Consider the following 21,130-nt stretch of genomic DNA (forward strand, 5'->3'; position numbering starts at 1 on the left):
GCATTTGAAGAGTCATGCCAAAAGAGCAGAAACAAGTGACCCTATTTTGAAAATGAAGCTTGCTCTCCTCTCTTCAGTGATGCCAAATGTGGGCGATAATGGAGGTTTAGGCACACTGTAGGGCTCAGAAGGGAGGGGGGGTATTTGGATTTGGAAGCGCAGATGTCACTGGATTTCTTTGGGGAAGAGCCATGTCACTTTTTCCAGTGCCTTTGTGCTACCACTAATGTGGAAACCCCCTATATTTCTGTTAACAGATGATGGACCTGAGTCTTTTTGTGGGTTAAGTTGAAGCTTTTATCAGCAACATTTTGGATTGGTCCATATTTATCTTGTGCTCTACGCTGAGCACTTACATAGGAGTTTCCATCTACATCTCCAAAATACGAAACCTGGAAGGGATCCATTGAATAATGAAGCAGGCAGAGTTACCCTGGCCTCTGTTCAGCAGGTGCACAAAACTGTGACTGTCGCTTTTGTGCATGCCTAAAAAGACAGACACAGCCAGATGGAGTCCAAAACGTCCCCATCTGTCTCATTGTAGGGAGTGTTCCATTGGGGATTTTGTGTGAATCACGTATTTCTGAGATTTGCATGTAAACCCCAATATAAGCGCTCAGCATAGAGCACAGTATAAATGTGAACAGAGTCTTATTGCAATTTTTTTGTGAGACAGAATAGAACAGCAGGTCAAGAATTGGTTTTATTTATTGCTTGGATTTTCCTGGATTGGGGTGCTGGGAAGGGAACCTCCCCACAAATGTTTTATTGGGGACTTATCTGGGACAGTTGGTCACTCAATAAGTTCATGACAACCCTCCCAGATCTAGTGCTTCATGTATTTCAAATGTCGATAACTTGGATGACAATGTTATGTATGATGATACTGTGTTTCGTTGTACAGAAGAACTCAGCCATCTCACGCAGGGTGATGTTGTAGAGGATCCCCTAAAAGGAGCAAGTGTCAGTGATAAGGGCGATGGGATTCGTGTAACAGGTGGTCTCATGTAGCTGACCAGTGTCACTACGGCCTGTGACATGGCCGGTGGTAGCTGCCCCACCCATGATTAGCACTGCTCCTGAGGTATCAGGGGAGGAGGAGAAAGTTTTATCCCCAGCCTGTCAGGATGGTGAAGAGTGTGTCCCCAGCTTATCAGGGTGAAGAAAAAGTGTTACCCATAGCCTGTCAGGATGGTGGGAAAGTGTGTCCCCAGCTTGTCAGGGTGAGGAAAAAGTGTTACCCACAGCCTGTCAGGATGGTGGGAAAGTGTGTCCCACAGCCTGTCAGGGTGGTGGGAAAGTGTGTCCCACAGCCTGTCAGGGTGGTGGGAAAATAGTGTATCCAGTCTGTCAGGGTGAGGGGAAAGGGTTACTCAGCCTGTCAGGCTGATTGTGAAAGTGTTATCACCCAGAGAGACAGCCTACATAGCCGCTGACACCCGCAGTCAGTGCCCAGAACGCAGGTAACGCTCTGCCTTTTGGACCCTGATCATCCAGCAGGATATCAGGACCAGTTACTGACCTGGAGCAGGTCCCAGAAGGTTCCTGTAAAGTTGGGGCCTTAACGTCACTTCTGGCTACCTCTCGCCAGGAGTTTCAGATTGCACTATACATAGAGGACAGTCTTGTGGGGCTTAGTGATCTCACAGAGAAGCCCATCCCCGAGTCCAAGAAGGAGAGGGTATTGTGGGATCCAGGGAGGTTGTGCCATGAGATGGGCTTAGGAGACTATCTGTAAATTAGTGTCCCATGTCACCTCTAAAAGGGGGAAGTGTCATAGAGAAACATTAAAATCCATAAAAACATCTCTGAAGAGGGGACATATCACCCTCACATTGAACATATGGGATTAATTATATCTGGGGAAGTGAGAGAGAGCTGACACTTCAACCTCCATTGCAGTATGGACCTCTTGCAGTGACCAGGTAATTACAAGAGATCTGCCCTTAGAACCAGCGACCAAGACACAGATTCGTTCACTCAGGCGGAGATTTACACTTCCAAGGCAAAAGCTTTCTCTGTTCACAGCCTTGATCGCAGACTTTTTGGAGACAGTGGTCAGTGATGAATATTGCTGTTTGCATCGATCTGATATTTATGGGAGATATATATTCGGAGTCGTTACGAAGGGACGAACATAATGCATTCACTAACATCACCGTAAGGCCATTCTACCCCCTCCAACTTAATTAGGGGACGATGGATGATGCTATCCATGCCATGTTTCATTCCCATAGAAAGGTAAAATGACGAAAGGAAACATGACTACAATATCTACCGACTACGACCTCCAGGGGCAAAGATATCCTGAAAGTTGTTGATCTCAAACTTCTAAAAGATCTAACACATCCCACAACCAGCCCCCAAATGAGCTCACCAAGGGGAGCACTTGGTGCAACAGCTCTCCAAGGTGTGATCACTCCTTTTTAGATGCAGACTAACGAGCGGATCTAATTTGATGCAGGTGTTAGTTTTGGAAATGAAAATTTACAGGGTGATTCCGTAATTTTTTTCCTCAGAATTGAGTGATTCCATAATTTTTTCCCTCTGCTTGGTCTGAAAAAGATTACCCTTACTGAGTTCCACATTTTTAATCTTGATTTCTTTTAGTGTTTCTTAAAGCCTTAAAGTTGCCATTTGAAATGACTTTAGTTTTGTGCCATGTCTGTGATCTGCTTTTTTTCAACAACATTAAACAACTGAATGAACATCCTCCGAGCCCGGTGATTCCATAATTTTTGCCAGGGGTTGTAGTATGGCAGTGTATATCTGTGGTGTGTGTATATACAGTATATAGTAGGTGTGTGACTGTGTGTATATATATATATATATATATATATATATATATATATACATACTGTATGTGTGCATGTATGCAGTATATCATGTAAGTATATGTATAAGCTGTTTACCTATGTAAGCAAACTGTATATAAACTCAATCTGTTTCTGTGTATATACTGTATGTGTCTGTATATATACAGTATATAGTGTATGTTTACATATGTATAAAGTGTATATATAAAATGTGTGCACCTGTATAGTGTATATCTGTTATGTGCTGCATATGTAGTTCAGTAATTGTAGTGTCGCCATAATAGGGATCAAATCTAAGCACAGTTTATGTCTCATGTTTGCATCTTACATTAGGGCCTGTTCACACTGTTTTTCTTTACTGCCTGAATCCCCTATGGAGCGATAGACAGCAATGACAGGAATGGAGCTCAAATGAATTCCATCTGTGATATAGTTTCTGAGCGAGTCCATCAGTTATAACAGCCACAGGAAAGTGGAGACTTTTAGAAGAAAAAACACAAACTGAGACTCTAAGGCCACGGCCCCACTATCAGTATTTGGTCAGTATTCGGTCAGTATTTTTTCTTAGGAGTGGAAGCCAAAACCAGGTGAAGAACAATCAAAGAAAAGATATAATAAAAACAAGTCACCAATTCTGCATTTATCACCCACTCCTGGTTTTGGCTCCCACTCCTGAGAAAAAATACTGACAGAATACTGACCAAATACTGATAGCGGGGCTGTGGCCTAAGAAAATAAATCAGACGGTCAATTTCATAAAAAACAAACAAATGAAATTCATTTGAACTCCACTTGTGTCATTGCAGTCTGTGGCCCAGTCGGGGATTTGTGTGAATCTTATTTTAGGGGGATTCAGGCAGAGCCCCCGAATGCACCGCAGAAGCACAGTGTGAACAGGACTTAATATACTATTGTATAGAATAGTGCAGTCTACCATACTATTCCAAACTATCCCAGCACACCAAACAGACACAGACCAGAAGACACTTTTTTTTTTTAATTTTTTTTTTTATAAATCTGTTGCATGTCAAGTTTTTCAGCAGTTTTGCAGCATTTTTTTTTCCTTATTCAAATGAATGGCAAACAAAAATGCAAGTGAGAAGGCTGCAAAAACGCTGAATTTTTCCTGCGAACACTCTGGTTTTTGATGCAGAACAATCCGCAGCAAAAACAGTGCGTGTCAACAAGACCCTACAGGGGGTTGCACCGATGCTCTGGGGGTCTCTGCCAGTCTTAGCACTTGGCTGCAGTGATCTTGTGACTGGACCTTCTGTTATAGCTGCAAAGTGAATAATGACTATCAGGGACCCCCAGATCATCAGCAGGGGATTTTGGGGACATATAGGACTTTTTTTTAATCGCTTTTTTTTCTGCCATTTGTGAAGTAGGACGTACAAAAAGACGGCAATTCTGCTAATGTTGTCTATTCTTTCACCGTATGGCCCCCTTCACACGTGTTTTCCGGTACGTGTGGCATCAGTATGGCTGACATTTTTTTTCACAGATGCCACATGTACCCTTTTTAACCTATGCTGCTATGCACATGGCTGTGTTTTTCCGGCAGCACGGATGACAAGCACCAATACAAGTCTATGGGTCTGTGTAAACATGCCATCCGTGTGCTATACATGTTTACCATTGAAAGTATATGAGAAACTTTGTAATTTCATTTCCAGTATCCATACCGGAAAAACACGGACGGCACACAGACGACACACTGATGGTACTAGTGTAACACGTACGTGTTTTAGACGGACATGTGAAGGATGCCCAACAGTGTTGTCGGTGCAATATTTCAGGATTGGGGCCCCAATTTTTCCAAAACCGTCCGCTTTCCTAGAGTACTCCCCTCCGCTAAGCTCGGAGCCATTTCCGTGACACAGCTTTAGTACTCTTTTTTCGTTATCCTTTTTATTCTATTTAAATTGTATATACCGGATTGTTTTGTTCCCATTTTGGAACGTCATTGTACATTCTTTTTTATAAACACTGCCTATCTTTCCGGACTAAATATATAAAATGTAATAGCTCTGTAAACCACACCCCAGAAGCCATACGCTACCTGTAAAGGGAGTCCAATCGGCCTGTATAAACAATTGCGTTGGAATAGGATGTGTATATACCATACACTCACTGCGAGTTCCCCAATAACTTGCCTAGTTTCGCCTAAGCAAGCATTCTCAAGGGCGAATGCGAGTATGACTGATGTATATAGTCTAACTAGTGGAAGAAATAAGCACCACTTGTGAATGAGAGCAAAGGAGTGGTCGATCTGAGAAATTAGGCCACTGGGGGCAGTGGAGTGGTTACAATGTTTAGTGGTATCGTTTTTCATGATTGTCCCTACACTGTTTAAATACCGAATGTGAATTCACACTTGGGAGAATATCTCCTGATATGACTGATACTATGGCTTTTTAACATTGTGTATGAACCAACATTTGTTCCGTTGATGGGATCAGTCTTAAAAAGGGACTGTGAGCACGGAGTAACTGTTTAAATGAAGTACAGGCGATGGGTGCACCCTTGGCATGGCCAAACATTTACAGTGGGTACAGAAAGTATTCAGACCCCTTTAAATTTTTCACTCTTTGTTTCATTACAGCCATTTGGTAAATTCCTAAGAGCACAGTGGCCTCCATAATCCTTAAATGGAAGAAGTTTGGGACCATCAGAAGTCTTCCTAGACCTGGCCGTCCAGCCAAACTGAGCTATCGTGGGAGAAGAGCCTTGGTGAGAGAGGTAAAGAAGAACCCCAAGATCACTGTGGCTGAGCTCCAGAGATGCAGTAGGGAGATGGGAGAAAGTTCCACAAAGTCAACTATCACTGCAGCCCTTCACCAGTCGGGCCTTTATGGCAGAGAGGCCCGACGGAAGCCTCTCCTCTGTGCAAGGCATATGAAAGCCCGCATAGAGTTTGCTCAAAAACACTTGCAGGAGCCCCAGACTATGAGAACTAGGATTCTCTGGTCTGATGAGACGAAGATAGAGCTTTTTGGTGATAATTCTAAGTGGTATGTGTGGAGAAAACCAGGCCCTGCTCATCAACGGCCCGATACAATCCCAACAGTGTAACATGGTGGTGGCAGCATCATGCTATAAGGGTGTTTTTCAGCGGTAGGGACAAGACGACTGGTTGCAATTGAAGGAAACATGAATGCGGCCAAGTACAGAGATATCCTGGATGAAAACCTCTTCCAGAGTGCTCTGGACCTCAGACTTGGCCAAAGGTTCACCATCCAGCAAGACAATGACCCTAAGCACACAGCTAAATGGCTGTCCACCAACGTTCACCATCCAACCCGATGGAACTGGAGAGGATCTGCAAGGAAGAATGGCAGAGGATCCCCAAATCCAGGTGTGAAAAACTTGTTGCATTATTCCCAAGAAGACTCATGGCTGTACTAGCTGAAAAGGGGGCTTCTACTCAATACTGAGCAAAGGGTCTGAATACTTATGACAATGTGATATTTCAGTTTTTCTTTTTTAATAAATGTGCAAAATTTCTACATTTGTTTTTTTTTTTTTTTTTTTCTCAGTCAAGGTGGGGTGCAGAGTGTACTTTACGGAGAAAAAAAATTAACTTTTTAGAATTTACCAAATGACTGCAATGAAACAAAGAGTGAAAAATTGTAAAGGGGTCTGAATACTTTCCGTACCCACTGTATATAGATCCAGGTGGACATTGATGGAAAAACAACTAGGTGGGAAGGTGCATTGATCTGTTTGGTCACACCAAGAGTGCACTGAGCACCTGTGCTTGATTTGAACAAGGATTCTGTGCCGATAGTGAATTTACTGTGTCTTTATACATTTAAGCCCAGATTCATTATTACTTTTCCACCTGTTCTTTTGAGTTTTTAGTGTTTTGCATCTTCTTTTTTTCTTCTTTTTGTTTGCGCTATATTCAGCTTTTCATTTGAGCCTTTTTTTTTGGGGGGGGGTGAAAGGGGTCTATTTTGTATGTGTTTGCCTGTTTTTTTTTCTGCAACTATGGGTGGAGGTTAGAGGTTCCAGATGTTTTTGCCATTTGTGACTAAGAAAAAAAAAACTCCAAAAGCCTTTCATTCAGTAATTTTTTTCTTTGCAATTTAATATATCTTGCTTTTGTATATAACCAACTTCATAAAATGCAAATGTTTTATTTAGGAAATAAGTGAAAAAGGTTCCATATCATGTTTGTAAAAAGCAATGCATTTCAAAGCTTTGACAAAGCAGCAGGCATTTGAAACGCGGTACTTTTGACAATCGTGATACGGAATCTTTTGAACTTATTTTCTAAATAAAAAGTTTGCATTTTACGAAGCTGAATTTTTTTTTTCCCCCCCCTTCACCTCTTTCTACATTTTGGTTCCATGGAACCCTTTACTTCAACACGCCTTTAACCCTGGTGAGCTGTTTTTTTTTTCTCTACTTATTTACTTTTTGTATATAGCACCTTCACAAACTTGTAAGAATCGCACGGAAATGGGTCAAAAATATATAAGACTTGGATGGACAAAAGGAAAAGCAAAGGCCTATTCTTCCCTTTTGCAATCCAGCTCTTGTTATGAAAGGAACTACAGAACTAAATATATGGTAACCAATGAGATACTGTCACGCCAGGTGTGGGAAAGACTAAGTGCAACACGAAGGGAAGAGGGGAAGGGAGCCCAGACGCCAGGGAAAGAGGGAGTGGAGACCTCCTAGGCTGATCTGATATCACCCTGTCTCCCCTATCTTGGATCCTCACCAATCGCAGCACAGGAACCTGAACCCTGTATTTTTCTAGAGCTTGGCTCTGGATAGGGAAGGGGAGGGATGAGCACTAGTCAGTCCCCACAAACAACTAAAGACAACAAGGGAGACAATCACGGGGGAAAGTAACTTAGCTTGAGCTGACTTCAGAGAGATTACACACGCGTCCTCTTAGCACCAGAGAGGAAGCAAACAGACTGCAATAGCTCCAAGCCTTCACAAGGGAACATGTGAATATCACCGGCACCTCCCTGTAGCAAACAGAAAGTATTTAAACACCCAGGTCTGGGTGTTAATTAGCAGGAGGGCGGTAACTGCTGGGTCCTAGAGTGAGACAGATCTAAGAAGGTGTCGGTAATGCCAAACGAAGAGATCTTCCGCAACCAACTGCAGGGCGATTGTCTGTCACATCTGACACACCCGTGACAGATACAGGCAATCAATCGAATTTTAAGAACTTTATCTGATCGGTTGCTGGTGGTAGAGGCGTAGTCAGATGGCTGGCCATATTAAATGGACGACGATCGCATCGCAGTGCACAGACTAGCCGGCGGCTCTCCCGACCCGAGCGTGACAGCCTGTATCTCTGTGCAAAGTCAGGAGAGCCGCCAGCCAGTCCGAGCATTCTGATGCAATCGTCGTCCATGCTTAAGGGCCCAGTCAGACGGCCAAGTAAAGGAATCCATGCTTCAGCAGGGTCTCGGATCACATGTAGTCTTGCACGGTGGCAGCGGAGGAGCAGGACACAGCGGCATTACCAGTCTACATCTCGGTCTATATTATTAATCAGATTTTTGTAAATATAAATGTAACCGCAGTGTATGGCAGTACAGATTTGGCGTTACAAAAAGGTTTCATAGATTTATTCATTGTAATGATGACAAAGTTTAGAATTATCACAGTGCTGCTTCGTTTTACTATAAAATATTATTTTTTTTTTTTTGTTTCCAAAGACATTTTACAGATTGAAATTTGTCTGACTTGAACATATATACAAATATGTGAACACAAGCGACGGGGACTTGTCGACATGAACACAGGGCAGAGCCGGGATCTTGGTACAGTCTCTGAAGGCACTGGTGTATGGAAGCCGCACACTTCCACGTGTCTCTATGGCACAGAGCTCCCCCCCACCCTATGCTGAACAGAAGGATAAACCGGACCACCACCCACATACAATGAGGCTATTCAATTAAAGAAAAGGATTGTGCATTTATAAGGGATTGAGACAAGTAGGATATATAAAGTGTTGTCTTTTTTGATCCTCTTAACCAAATGTTGCTCCACAGTTGGGACATCTTCGTTGTCTCAAAGCAAAACAGAACAGGATTCCGATTGGGAAGAAAAACACGGCGCAGAAAATCCCCAGGCAGGTGAAGGAATCCTCCAAAACGCCAACCCTGGGGTGAGGCAAAAACAGAAAACACAATGTTAGGTAATGGAAGATAAAGAAGGTTTTATTACTCACAATGCTTTACCATTAACCTCCTGCTGAAAAAAAAAAAAAAAAATATATATATATATATATATATATATATATATATATATATATATATATATTATTTTAAGAAAAAAATCTATATATTTAGTAATAAAATATATAGCTATATTTTTTATTAGAAGATAAAAATGTCAATAATATTTTTAGAAAAAAAATAAATATATAAAATAATATTATTATTAATATAACCTTCTTCTCATCTCATATCCTCCCTGTCTCACAACCCTGAACAACTATTTAACACTTTCAATTCTCTCCTTCGTCCCCCAGCACCTCTTCTCTCATCTCAGTCGAAGACTTTGACACCATCAGACAAAGCTTTTGCCTAAAATCCACACAACTCCTCCTCATATCTACTCAATCTTCCTCCTCCAAACCCCACTTCTCCACCATTAGAGAAGATCAAGTCTCCTCTTTACTCTCCAAATCACACCTCACCACCTGCGAACTTAACCCAATCCCATCCCACCTCATCCCTAACCTTACCACAGTCTTCATCCCAACCCTAACCCACCTCTTCAACCTGTCACTAACAACTGGTGTCTTCCCCTCATGTTCCAAACATGCCGCAATCACACCCATCCTCAAAAAGCCCTCCCTTGACCCATCCTCTCTGACTAGCTACCGCCCCATTACTAGAACAACATGGCCACCTTGAACTGTCCTCCCACCTCTCCTCCTGTTCCCTCTTCAACCGCCTACAATCTGGCTTCCAACCGCATCACTCGACTGAAACTGCCCTGACCAAAGTCACTAACGACCTACTAAACGCCAAATCCAAGAGACACTACTCCATCCTCCTCCTCCTGGACCGGTCATCTGCGTTTGACACAGTGGACCATTCCCTCTTACTACAGAGTCTCTCATCTCTTGGCATCACGGACTTGGCCCTATCTTGGATCTCCTCATACTTAACAGACAGGACATTCAGCGTCTCCCACTCACGCACCACCTCCTCATCATCTCGCCCCCTATATGTCGGTGTCCCCCAAGGTTCAGTTCTAGGGCCCCTGCTCTTCTCCATCTACACCTTCGGCCTGGGACAGCTCATAGAGTCTCATGGCTTTCAGTATCACCTCTATGCTGATGACACACAGATCTACCTCTCTGGACCAGATATCTGCTCTCTACTAACCAAAATCCCACAATGTCTGTCCGTTATTTCATCCTTCTTCTCTGCCAGATTTCTAAAACTCAACATGGATAAAACAGAGTTCATCATCTTTCCACCCTCTCACTCATATCCCCCATCTGACCTATCCATCAACGTCAATGGCAGTTCACTCTCCCCAGTCCCACAAGCTCGCTGCCTTGGGGTAACCCTGGACTCTGATCTCTCCTTCAAACCATATATCCAAGCCTTTTCGACTTCCTGCCGACTCCAACTCAAAAATATCTCCCGGATCCGTGCATTCCTCAGCAAAGACTCTGCAAAAACACTAGTGCAGGCCCTCATCATCTCCCGCCTTGACTACTGCAACCTCCTGCTCTGTGGTCTCCCTTCTAACACTCTCGCACCCCTCCAATCTATCCTAAACTCAGCTGCCCGACTAATCCACCTGTCCCCTGCTATTCCCTGGCCTCTCCTCTCTGTAAATCTCTTCACTGGCTTTCCATTGCCCAGAGACTGCAGTTCAAGACCCTAACCATGACATACAAAGCCATTCACAACCCGTCTCCTCCATACATCTCCGACCTAGTCTCCGGAATTTACCTGCACGCAACCTCCGATCCTCACAAGATCTCCTTCTCTACTCCCCTCTTATCTCCTCTTCCCACAATCGCATACAAGATTTCTCCCATGCATCACCCCTACTCTGGAACTCTCTACCCCAATGTTCCCCAACTCCAGTCCTCAAGGCCCACCACCAGCTCATGTTTTCAGGATTTCCTTAGTATTACACAGGTGATGGAATTATCACCCGTGCAATACTAAGAAAATCCTGAAAACATGACCGGTTGGGGGGCCTTGAGGACTGGAGTTGGGGAACCCTGCTCTACCCCAACATATCAGACTCTCGCCTACCATGGATATCTTCAAAAGGAAACCAAAGACCCACCTCTTCCGACAAGCCTACAACCTGCAGTAACCCTAGCTCCACCACACTGCTGCACGACCAGCTCTACCCTCACCTACTGTATCCTCACCCATCTCTTGTAGACTGTGAACCCTCGCAGGCAGGGTCCCCTCTCCTCCTGTACCAGTCGCCATCACGTTTTGTTCAAGATTATTGTAAGTGTTTCTGCTATGTATACCCCTTTTTCACATGTAAAGCGTCATGGAATAAATGGCATTATTACAGCAATAAGCTACCACGTTCTGCGAGTGCAGTGCTTCTACTTACCACCAGGTGGTGCTATGAGCTGTATGGAATTTTCTATTAGACAGCATTTTTTTGGAATTCTAATTTGATCATTTTTTCATAATGTTCACTTTGGACCCCAAATAATGTCAAATTAATACATCAGGTTATTAAAGTTGTGTAGATCACAGAAAAAAAAAAAAAAAAAACAGATCCCCCTGTAGTGAGATCAGTCACTAGCAATATGGGATTGCTGAGAGAGCAGCGTGTGCATGTCATACACATAATGCAAGCACTCACATGATTGGGGGGGGGGGGGGGCACAATGACCTCTTCCTCACATCTGCTTACAGTGACCATATTCTGACAGTATTTATTCAGTGCTGCTGTCTAGTGTTTCCGCCATCTCCCTCCCCCCTGATCGTATAGCTCGTGATATAGACGACATGCAATGCTCATATTGGGTTATCATACGATATTTAATTGCATGCAATGATTGGAAGCGACCAAGCATTGTCAGAAAGGGTTACCAAATATTGCTAAACAGTTGTTAATATTAAGGGTTATTCCTAACATTGAAAGTTATCATCCATCGACAGGATAGTTGGTAACTTCCTGATTGCTGGGACCCCCACAATCGGAGCGGTGTACTCTGCTGTCCCCGGTAGTCCCACAGGCAATGGAGTGGCGGCGAGGAGACGGCCAGACCGGCCGAGCAGTGAATAAAAATGAAAGATCCATCCACTTTTATGGACAGATTTTAATAACAGGTAAATTGCAAAGTTACTGCTTTTCACAAGAACTTTTTATATTTGATCTATTAATGAACAGGATTATTAAAAAAAATAAAATTACGCAATGTTATCTCAACTCTATAATCCTTGCCTTCTTACAGGAACATAAAGAATAAAGACTTCTATGCTGCTAGCATCCGGGAAGATATGGCGCATTATACATTTCTTATTTGTATAGTGAGTACTTGAACTTGATATGTGCAGCTGATCACAAAGCGTGATGGCTGACTTAGTAACTGCTGACCAAACAGGGATTACATAATCCTCCAACATATGACTCCACTTAGATAATGAGAAGGACACGGAAGTTGATAAACAACTAAATGTGCAAGATATTTTTGGCATTAAATTGAATTATTAGGGTAAGTTCATGCGAAAAACTGTGCTGCAAGTGTAAGGCAGAGGCGGCTTCACCCGTAAATCACAGTCTGTGTGTGGACCATGATATCAAACAGTGTCGTGACACCTGGACATCCCGGGGCTAGGAGAACCCTAGCTAACCCTGCTCCCTGGATTACTTCTAATGGTGAAGATGCCGGGGCCACGTGCCTTGCTGAGCTCCTGAATCAGCCCTCATCTGTCTCCTCCCCCACCCAGGGAAGTGGGGAGTAGTTGTATACAACAGAGGTCCCCAACCGCCGGTCCGCGGACCAGGACCGGGCCGTTGGGGTTTTTCAGCCGGTCCGCGGCGCCGCTGACAGTTGTAGAGGATCAGCAGGGAGAAAGCCAGCATGTGATCAGTAGCCTATAAGAAAAGAGGAGGGGGGACTGGCAGTGAATAGATAATTAGCCATGCGGCCCTACTGGCAGAATGTGCTCAGGCAGGAGCAGGGACAAGCAGGTCATGTGTGTCCAGCGCTCCTTCCCCTCCTGCTAGCTGCGAGTTGGAGGGGGAGGGGCTCTGGATGCTAATGGGCAGCTAGATATGACGTCAGGTGTCCCACCCTTATGACTCCTGTAGCTGTGTTCTGGTGTCGTGCGGCCCAGCAGCAGATTTTCTGGTTAAAGTGAAAAAAGCAAATAACAGTGAAAATTCATAGCAGCAGTGGCTGTGTCCAGTAGCAGCAGTAGTGGTCATCATCATCAGATGGGAGCTAGATGGGACCGTCTTGTTGCAGGAAAACAAGCCCAGTGCTCCCACTGATCCAGGGAAACAAGCCTGGTGCTCCCACTCATTCTGAACCTATGGTAAGTTGAATCACATTCTCATTATAAATGTCATAATTATATGATAAGTATGCACTAAGCTCCACCCCTCCATAACCCCACCCACATATGACCAAAGCCCCACCCCCACCCGGCCATTGAAAACTGGTCTTGCTTAAAGCCGGTCCCTGGTGCAAAAAAGTTTGCCGACCACTGGTATACAAGAATACACAAACCAGACTAACAAAGGAAGACATACAGGGATAAATGAAAATACCAATCATACAAATATGCGCTCACAGACAACAGAGTGGAACACCGGGAAGTAAAGGGAAGGAAAAACCAAATAAGAGGATGAGGATATGCACACAAATCATTAAGTAAGTCTTTAGAACAACACTCCAAATGCTTCCTCAAACAACCAACACCTCCAACTCCAGAACCAGGCAGTATAAAACTTTGGGCTGTGGAGTTGGTAAGCCAAACTTCCGGCTCCTCGATTTCCATGACACCGACTCCCTCATACATGGCTCGTGATTAAGTGACACAATTACTGTAGCACAGATTCATCTCAGCTAAAAGTCTAGACCCCTAGATCAAGGAATAGGACATTTCATAACTTTCCAAATTCTTATGAAAAATATTCCCCACAAACTGCATTGAACTACTGTACCCAATTTATTATATATTTTAGGAGTTGGAGTCGGTCCATTTTATACTGACTCCACGACTCAGATTCCACAGCCCTGATAAAACTAACACTGGCAATCCTGATTGCCAGAGGCGAGTATATGTAGTAGAGGAAAGTGGCCAACACTGAACAGCTGAGACCATCAAAGCTGCAAATCTCCAGACACTCAACTGAGCAGATTAACCTCTACGCTGCAAGCAGAAACCTGCACTGTTTAATATGATGGTGAAGTGCTTCGAATCAGTGCAGGAGTACGTGAAATCAGACACCGTGGTCTTCTGGTCCCTCTCTGTTGCTGTAAACCTGTGACACTGGGTGTCTGGACCTGGACTCACGACTTGTATATACTTTTGAGACTCAGGAGACCTGCGGCCGGTCTGAACATCGTGGTACGTACATGGACCATGAATTGCAGATGTATGATGCCAGCTTAAGCGTACACAGCATTTACGGGTGCACACATGCACTGTATTTTTGCTATGACCCTATGTATAGAATAACCTTATTTACTGCAATTTCCTATAAAATTAAAGGTATGCAAACACAAAACAACCAAAGGCTGGTCAAACGAACAACACTTTGGGCCTCTTTTCGCCCATTTTCGTGGCATATATGTTCAGATAGGTGCACAAACGTTGTGCTTTACATAGGGAATTTGCTACAGATTGTGTAATGACATCACCATAGAAGTCAACCTATACATTGAAGGGATGAGTATCTAACAGTTAACGTGAACCTGGTTATATAGAAATACAACACTCCTGTAAATATAGGTGCACAAGTATGGTCCCAATCCCAATATAGTCCAACGGGAAAAACTTGGCATTCAAATCTGAATATTGATATGATGTTTTATTAGTTACCTGCATGCTGGACACCCTCCGACTACGACCACAGAAGTCGTTCCTGGCTGTTGGATAATGACAGGGCAGGGGTAGGCAACATGCGACGTTCCCATATATCCTGAAAAAAAAAAAAAAAAAAATAGTACATCATTAGGTTACCATATCACATTTCATACATGATCCTGGCGAAGAACGCAAGTATTTCTTCCTACAGGAGGACAAATAAGTTGGATGTAAGCTCGCTCTCTACGGAGGGTGGCCGTGCCATTATTACGATTAGTGGGGGCTTATCCAGGTAACTACACTTTTATAGGACATCTAGCTTTTAAATTAGAAAACCCCTTTCCGCAATATAGATTTTTTCAGTTCCAATTCTTCACGTGTTGGAATTATCAGAACGAATCATAAGCATAAACCTCTTCTCCACATAGCTCTTTCTGGCAGATAGGGTATTAGTAGTCATTTCCACGTATTTGCCAGTGACAGTGAGGAAGTTAAATATTAACATTACAAACATTTAGCAGCCAATGTGTTACGCCAATAGTTTATGATGATGGCGGAGGCAACAAAACCTGCGATCTGGGATATGTGACACCAAATAGCATCAGCCAGGTCCGCAAGTGGAGAAAAAGCAGTGTCTAGTTGCCATCGAAACACCAGCCCAAGATGTGCCATATGGTGGGCAGATACACAGACCCCAGAAAGAAGTTCCCACGAATCTTCCACTGTTTAGATGGTTGAAAACGCTCTCCTGATTTTACCAAAACCCAGAGATAGTCTAAAGCAGTGGACAAATATTAGATCACAAATGTAAGCATTGACCAGAAGATCTTATGAGTAGGTCACCAGACATTTCACATGTTTGTTCCCTCAAAGCCAACAGGTTTCGGTTTCTACACGCCCATAGGTCAGACATGCAGAATCTGAATCCTTATTTTCCTGGAAAAAAATAAAATGGATACTAGTAGGAGCTAAATGTTTTTACCACTGGTCCTACGTAGAAAACCAAAAGCAAGTTCTATAGTGAAAGGACACCAGGTTTTGAAAAAAAAAAGAGGAAAAACCCACCACACACATTATTTAAAAGGGTTATTCCAACTATATATCCATGGGATAGGCTATAAATATCTAATAGGTGTGGGCCCAAATCTATCTCTAAAACAAAGGTCCCCGATCCCCATCCCTTCTGGTGACCCCATCCCACCGCAATTCGGAAAATAAATCAAATCAATGGATGGGTTTCTGCTAAGGGACTAAACAAAATATCTGAAAACACTTGTGAATTGCAAATTCCATCCTAGGGAGGAACCTCAAATCTTAGGAGAAAAAATTTTTAGAAGGGGCACTTGAGGAAAAGAGGTTTTAAACATTGACAGGTCAAGGGGGCGCAAGTTCTAAAAAAGCCTTCAACAATTACAACTGGAGTTTGGGCTTCCCCATGAACTTTTCTATCAACACCTGCGATTAAGACATTCTTTTACCTCTCAAAATAAACTATCACCTATAAAATTTGTGAACATTGATGCAGTTGTCTCCTCGGAGTCTACTAGAAGGCTAATTTCACATAACTATAAACAACTAATAGATGGTGGCCCGATTCTAATGCATCGGGTATTCTAGAATAGGTATGCGGCCGACCGGGCGCAATCATCAGAGCGGTATTTAAATTTGGCGCCAAAATCGCTGATTGGTTGAGGCCGGCAACCGCGACCAATTAGCAAAGCGGTGTTAAAATTTGGCGCCTATATCGCAGATTGGTCACGGCCGCGACTAATCAGCAGAGCGTTATTTAAATTTGGCGCCAATAATGCTGGTTATTCGTGACCGGTAACCGCCACCAATCAGCACAGCGGTGTTTAAGTTTGCCGCCCATCACGCGGATTGGTCGCGGTGGCCGGCCGCGACCAATCAGCGTCGTATTAGTGTGGGCCCGGGAGCGGCGCTGCCTGTGCGGCTCCTTCAGCTGCGAGAAGCCGGGAGATGAGCGGCTACTCGCAGCAGAAGCATCCCGACCGGCGGCGCCACTCCCCGGTCCTCCATTCACACTTGCTGTCGGGAGATCAGCGGGCCAAGCCGCTGATCTTCCGACATTAGCCGCATGGAGGTCAGCGGCGCCGGTCGGGGTAGTTGTGCTGCTAGCGCCGCTCATTTCCCGGCTGCATCGCCGCTGACCTATGTCCGCCAGATGAGCCGCTAACGGCCGCCATCTTTTTTCAGAAATCCCGTGGCGTTGATTGGCCGCTGCCGGACCAATGAGCGACGCGGGATTTCCTGGACAGACAGACAGGATAAGACTAATATATATATATATATATATATATATATATATATATATATATATATATATATATATATATATATATTATATATATATATATATATATATATATATATATATATATATATATATATATTTTGACTAGATAGTTTATTCCGACAGACAAATACAATGAAAAGTAAAGTCTAGATCGGAAGCTGGGAGATATTTCTTTGGAACAATGGAGATCCTTGAACTAATCCCAGGGTTATCTTCCTGTGAATCCCAAAGACTATCACAATCATATCTTGTTCATTGACTGTTCGAAACTGCAAGCTTCCTCTTCAAAGTTGGTGCCAAATGCAAGATGCCCCAGGTGTGGAAGCGAGAATGGTCACCTAATGCACATGATGTGGGAATGGGTTTCGATAGAAGCCTTTTGGAGGGAAATATTGGATCTTGTGGAGAGACTATTTAAGATGAGACTAGAACCGAAGCCCAGAAGGTCTATACTGGGTCTTTTGGGGGAAAATCTGGACATAGACTCCTCAACGGCTCTGGGGATCTTAAGGATTCTCTCAGGCACGTAAACTACTGGTATAAATTGCTTAGATCCGAACCCTCCAACCTTAACAAAATTGAAGAAAATGAATAATATTTATGGAGAGGGGAGTGTATCAGAAGAGAAATGCCATGCAGAAATATGAGTTGATGTGGGGACACTGGCTGGATACTCCCAATTTTCCTTCCTATATACTAATAAGAGAGAGCGATCCTTTCTGTTCTCCGTCCTCTTACACTTAGACCTTGAACAAAAGAGAAAGGAAGGAATAATCGAAATTATACCCTACAACAAAACAGTCAATGAGAATCAGCTCTCGGGTTAGGTGGACGGATATGTAAGTCACTACCGGACGCAACGTCAAAGACTTGTGGACATGCAGGACTATGCCGGACTTTCACATATGACAGTTTAGAGTAGCTGGAGATCCGTGAGAAGACTGATTGTGCTATGGAGTTGTCAGCCCTCCTCCAAGATAAGCATGTGATAGCCAAAGTTCACATGACTTAGGAGACAATGCTTCAAAAGCTAGAAGACAAAGTCAAAGGTTTTTGAAGACGACACTCAGTATTTGTAACTAATGACGTCTCACAAGGTTAGGGTGCAGTCAGACGGCTGATAAAAGCGGACCGAGATCGGAACGCAGTGCACGGACTGGCCGACGGCTCTACCGTCCCGAGCGTGACCACTGCATAGAAATATACTAGGCTGTCACGCTCGGGTAGGTAGAGCCACTGGCTAGTCCATGCACTGTGCTCCGATTTATACGGACGTCTAACTTTGCCCTTAGTGTGAGAATAACTAAAAACATTGGGGTATGTTACTAAATCAAGAAAAGGATCTGGGCATTTGCCATGATCATTGGCCTCAGTTTTGGGAATCTATGGACATCCCAGCTCCTGGATCTAATGTAAATTTCCTAGTGCTGGACTAGGGTTGACCTGTCTGCTGCGTCCTTGTCACCTTACCAGTTGCAGACGTGCTCAGAAACAGTCATGCCCCTTCAGTACACAACAGCTCTTCTCATTTTTCAGACCCACGTGGCAAAGTCATTGCATCTCTTCAATTCTAAGGTGCTATAGAAGACTTTTTTTTTTTTCCCACTACAAGTTCACGGCAGATTGCCTTCAAGTATTGTGCTCGTCTCATTATATGGTTTCCCATGACACCAAATGAGTGGAGTTGTGTGTAAAGGGGGCTGGCTGGCATTTATCAGTGTTTAAGCCAGTCCTCTTCTCTGTCACAGCTAAACGAGACTAGCTAGGCTATTAAACAAAGCAGTCTGCTGGCCCCTTAATGTGCAGACACATTGAAGTGGCTAATTGGCTAATAGAACTAGATCAGAAAATATATAACTTACTACTCACAGTGGATTTATTAATTCCAATTATAATTAATCCTGCTCTTGTATTGTTATGAAGAAGGATTTTTCATGCCAACATGAAGGACCTCACCTCTCATCCCCTCCATAACTGGCATCACAACCTCCTCACAGAATATATACCGCAGAAGCCAGGGAGTTTACTATGAGGGTAGGAGCTGCCAGACACTCCAAAAAGCTTAATACTTGTCTGTCTTTTCCTCCCTGGAGGTCTTGGCTTGGGATAACGTTTCAAATGAATTCTACAGAGGTGAAATGAGAACATCCTCAAATCCAATTTACATTCTGAATAGTTTAAGGAAGTACAAAGTGCACTTTTTTTTATAATTAACACTATTGTAAATTATTATACAAACACCTAAATAGGAGAAGTCCAGTGGACCAACGTCACTATAGTTCAATTACAGGGAACCTGACACTGGCCGTGATACTGCAGCCGTGTACATTGAAAAGCCGGCCGGGCAGATTTTATGCGTTGACAACAGCAGGTGATATTGTAGAGCATTTTTACAAACTATGAAAAGGGGCATGTTCACAAGCAGATTTTTCCGCAATGGAATCTGTTGCAGAAATTTGAAGCTGCCCCTCAGATATCTGCAGCTTAGTCTATCTGGACCGTGCGTTCGATGAGACACATCTGCATGTGGCGACTCACACAGAAACAAGCGAGATGCCGCATATTGTAGAGCGGGGCGGACATACCACTGGTGAAACCTGTGAAACTGCACTGGGGCCCAGAAGTTAAGGGGGCCACTTCTGCCTCCAAAGCCGCAGCTTCAGGCCTCATTCACAGGTCAGGTTTTTTTCACATACAAGAAAAACTGACAGAGTTTTGTTAAAGTTACACTAGATTTTTTTTTTTCTACTAATGGGGGGGGGGTGAAAAAAAACAAAAAAGGTTTCTCTTCTATCACAAAAAAAAAAGTTTCTCCACCTTCTATCAGTCAGTGAAAAACGGATGGAATCAGATTTTTTATTTTTTTTAACCAACCCATAGACTTTCATTGCAGTTTGAGCTGACACATCTCCGTGATTTTGCATTGACCACTGGGCCCAAGAAAAAAAAATAAAAATCTGACATGTGAACAGCCCCATAGAATAGCATAGGTACAAGTACGATCTGTGGGAAATAAAAAACGGATAGCACTCACTGACGTGTGAATGATCCCTTAGAGACATAAGGCGGTCCATTAGGATGAACTATTGCACCCAAAAGGGTCCATATACTGCTCTTATATAGGGGCCGCTCTCCTGTCTATGTCTGTTGTCGTTGCAGTGGTTGTCAAATGTGTGCCCTTATAGAGCAGCAACATGTACATGACATGTAAAGAGAAATAAAATGGGGGAGGGGGGTCTCTTATGTAAGATTATATATATATTAGATAGTTGATAGATAGATAGGGGGAATGGCATATTGCAGCACACAGATACATATTTATATACAGATAATAGGAAGGATACATTAATGTAAATATTGACAGATGAGCTATGTACAGACACGTGATCTTTAGCTACATCAATAAGCAGAGTGCCACTGCACAGACAGAGGCTAGCCCCCACTGGTGACGATGTACCCACCGCTGCCCGTGGCCGTGGGGTAGCTGTAGGGGTACGGCGGGGGCTGGTGGCCGCTCTGGGCTGCGCTCTGCGGGGCTCCCGGGATGCTGCCGTAGTTGTTCTGCTGCTGCCCGTAGTCGCAGCCCCCGGTTTGGGCCGGGCTGTACGCCGGGGGTCGGTCCTGCAGCAGCGGCTTGGTATCCTCCATGCTGTGCTCCCTCTCAGTGTGCTCGGTGCTGTACTGTGCGCGCGGCCAGTCACAAGACTCGGGTCATGTGACCGCTCCCAACTGCCTGACTCTCCTCGGCAGGAAGCTCCTCTTAAAGCGACAGTGCCGCCATCGGCAGGCCGCGTGTACCTGTTACTCTGCGGAGCAGGAAGTCTTGAAAGAGTTAATGTCACTGGCTGCTCACTGCTGTGCTGTGCCGCTGGAGGAGACAGAGGAGGTGTGCTGAGCAGAGGTGACATCATGGGAAAAGCCCTGTCCCAAAAATCAAGAAGAGAGCACCTGCAGATGCACGACTGCTTCCAGCCTGCGCC

The 21,130-nt window shown here is 44.0% G+C and overlaps 1 protein-coding gene across 1 annotated transcript; it reads right to left on the minus strand.

Annotated features, from left to right (window-relative positions):
• Window positions 1-8,387: 8,387 nt before the first annotated feature.
• Window positions 8,388-20,894, minus strand: BRI3 (brain protein I3). Its single transcript, XM_073647985.1, has 3 exons — window positions 20,612-20,894; window positions 14,852-14,951; window positions 8,388-8,953 (listed from the first exon to the last, which is right to left on the minus strand). Exons 1-3 carry the CDS (start codon window positions 20,796-20,798, stop codon window positions 8,821-8,823), a joined length of 420 nt encoding a protein of 139 aa, XP_073504086.1. The 5' UTR covers window positions 20,799-20,894; the 3' UTR covers window positions 8,388-8,820.
• Between the last annotated feature and the right edge of the window lie 236 nt (window positions 20,895-21,130).

Source organism: Phyllobates terribilis, unplaced genomic scaffold (assembly GCF_046119375.1).
Source record: "Phyllobates terribilis strain yellow unplaced genomic scaffold, ASM4611937v1 Scaffold_9__5_contigs__length_417890890, whole genome shotgun sequence".
Classification (NCBI taxonomy): domain Eukaryota; kingdom Metazoa; phylum Chordata; class Amphibia; order Anura; family Dendrobatidae; genus Phyllobates; species Phyllobates terribilis.

What these genes read in the sequence shown, in the direction of transcription:
- BRI3 (XM_073647985.1), bottom strand. Translation starts at nt 20,798, where the DNA reads ATGGAGGATACCAAGCCGCTGCTGCAGGACCGACCCCCGGCGTACAGC. An exon ending in CCCCACGGCCACGGGCAGCG is followed by an intron (nt 14,952 to 20,611) that starts GTGGGTACATCG and finishes TTTTTTTTTCAG; the next exon opens with GATATATGGGAACGTCGCAT. An exon ending in GGAGGGTGTCCAGCATGCAG is followed by an intron (nt 8,954 to 14,851) that starts GTAACTAATAAA and finishes GCCTCACCCCAG; the next exon opens with GGTTGGCGTTTTGGAGGATT.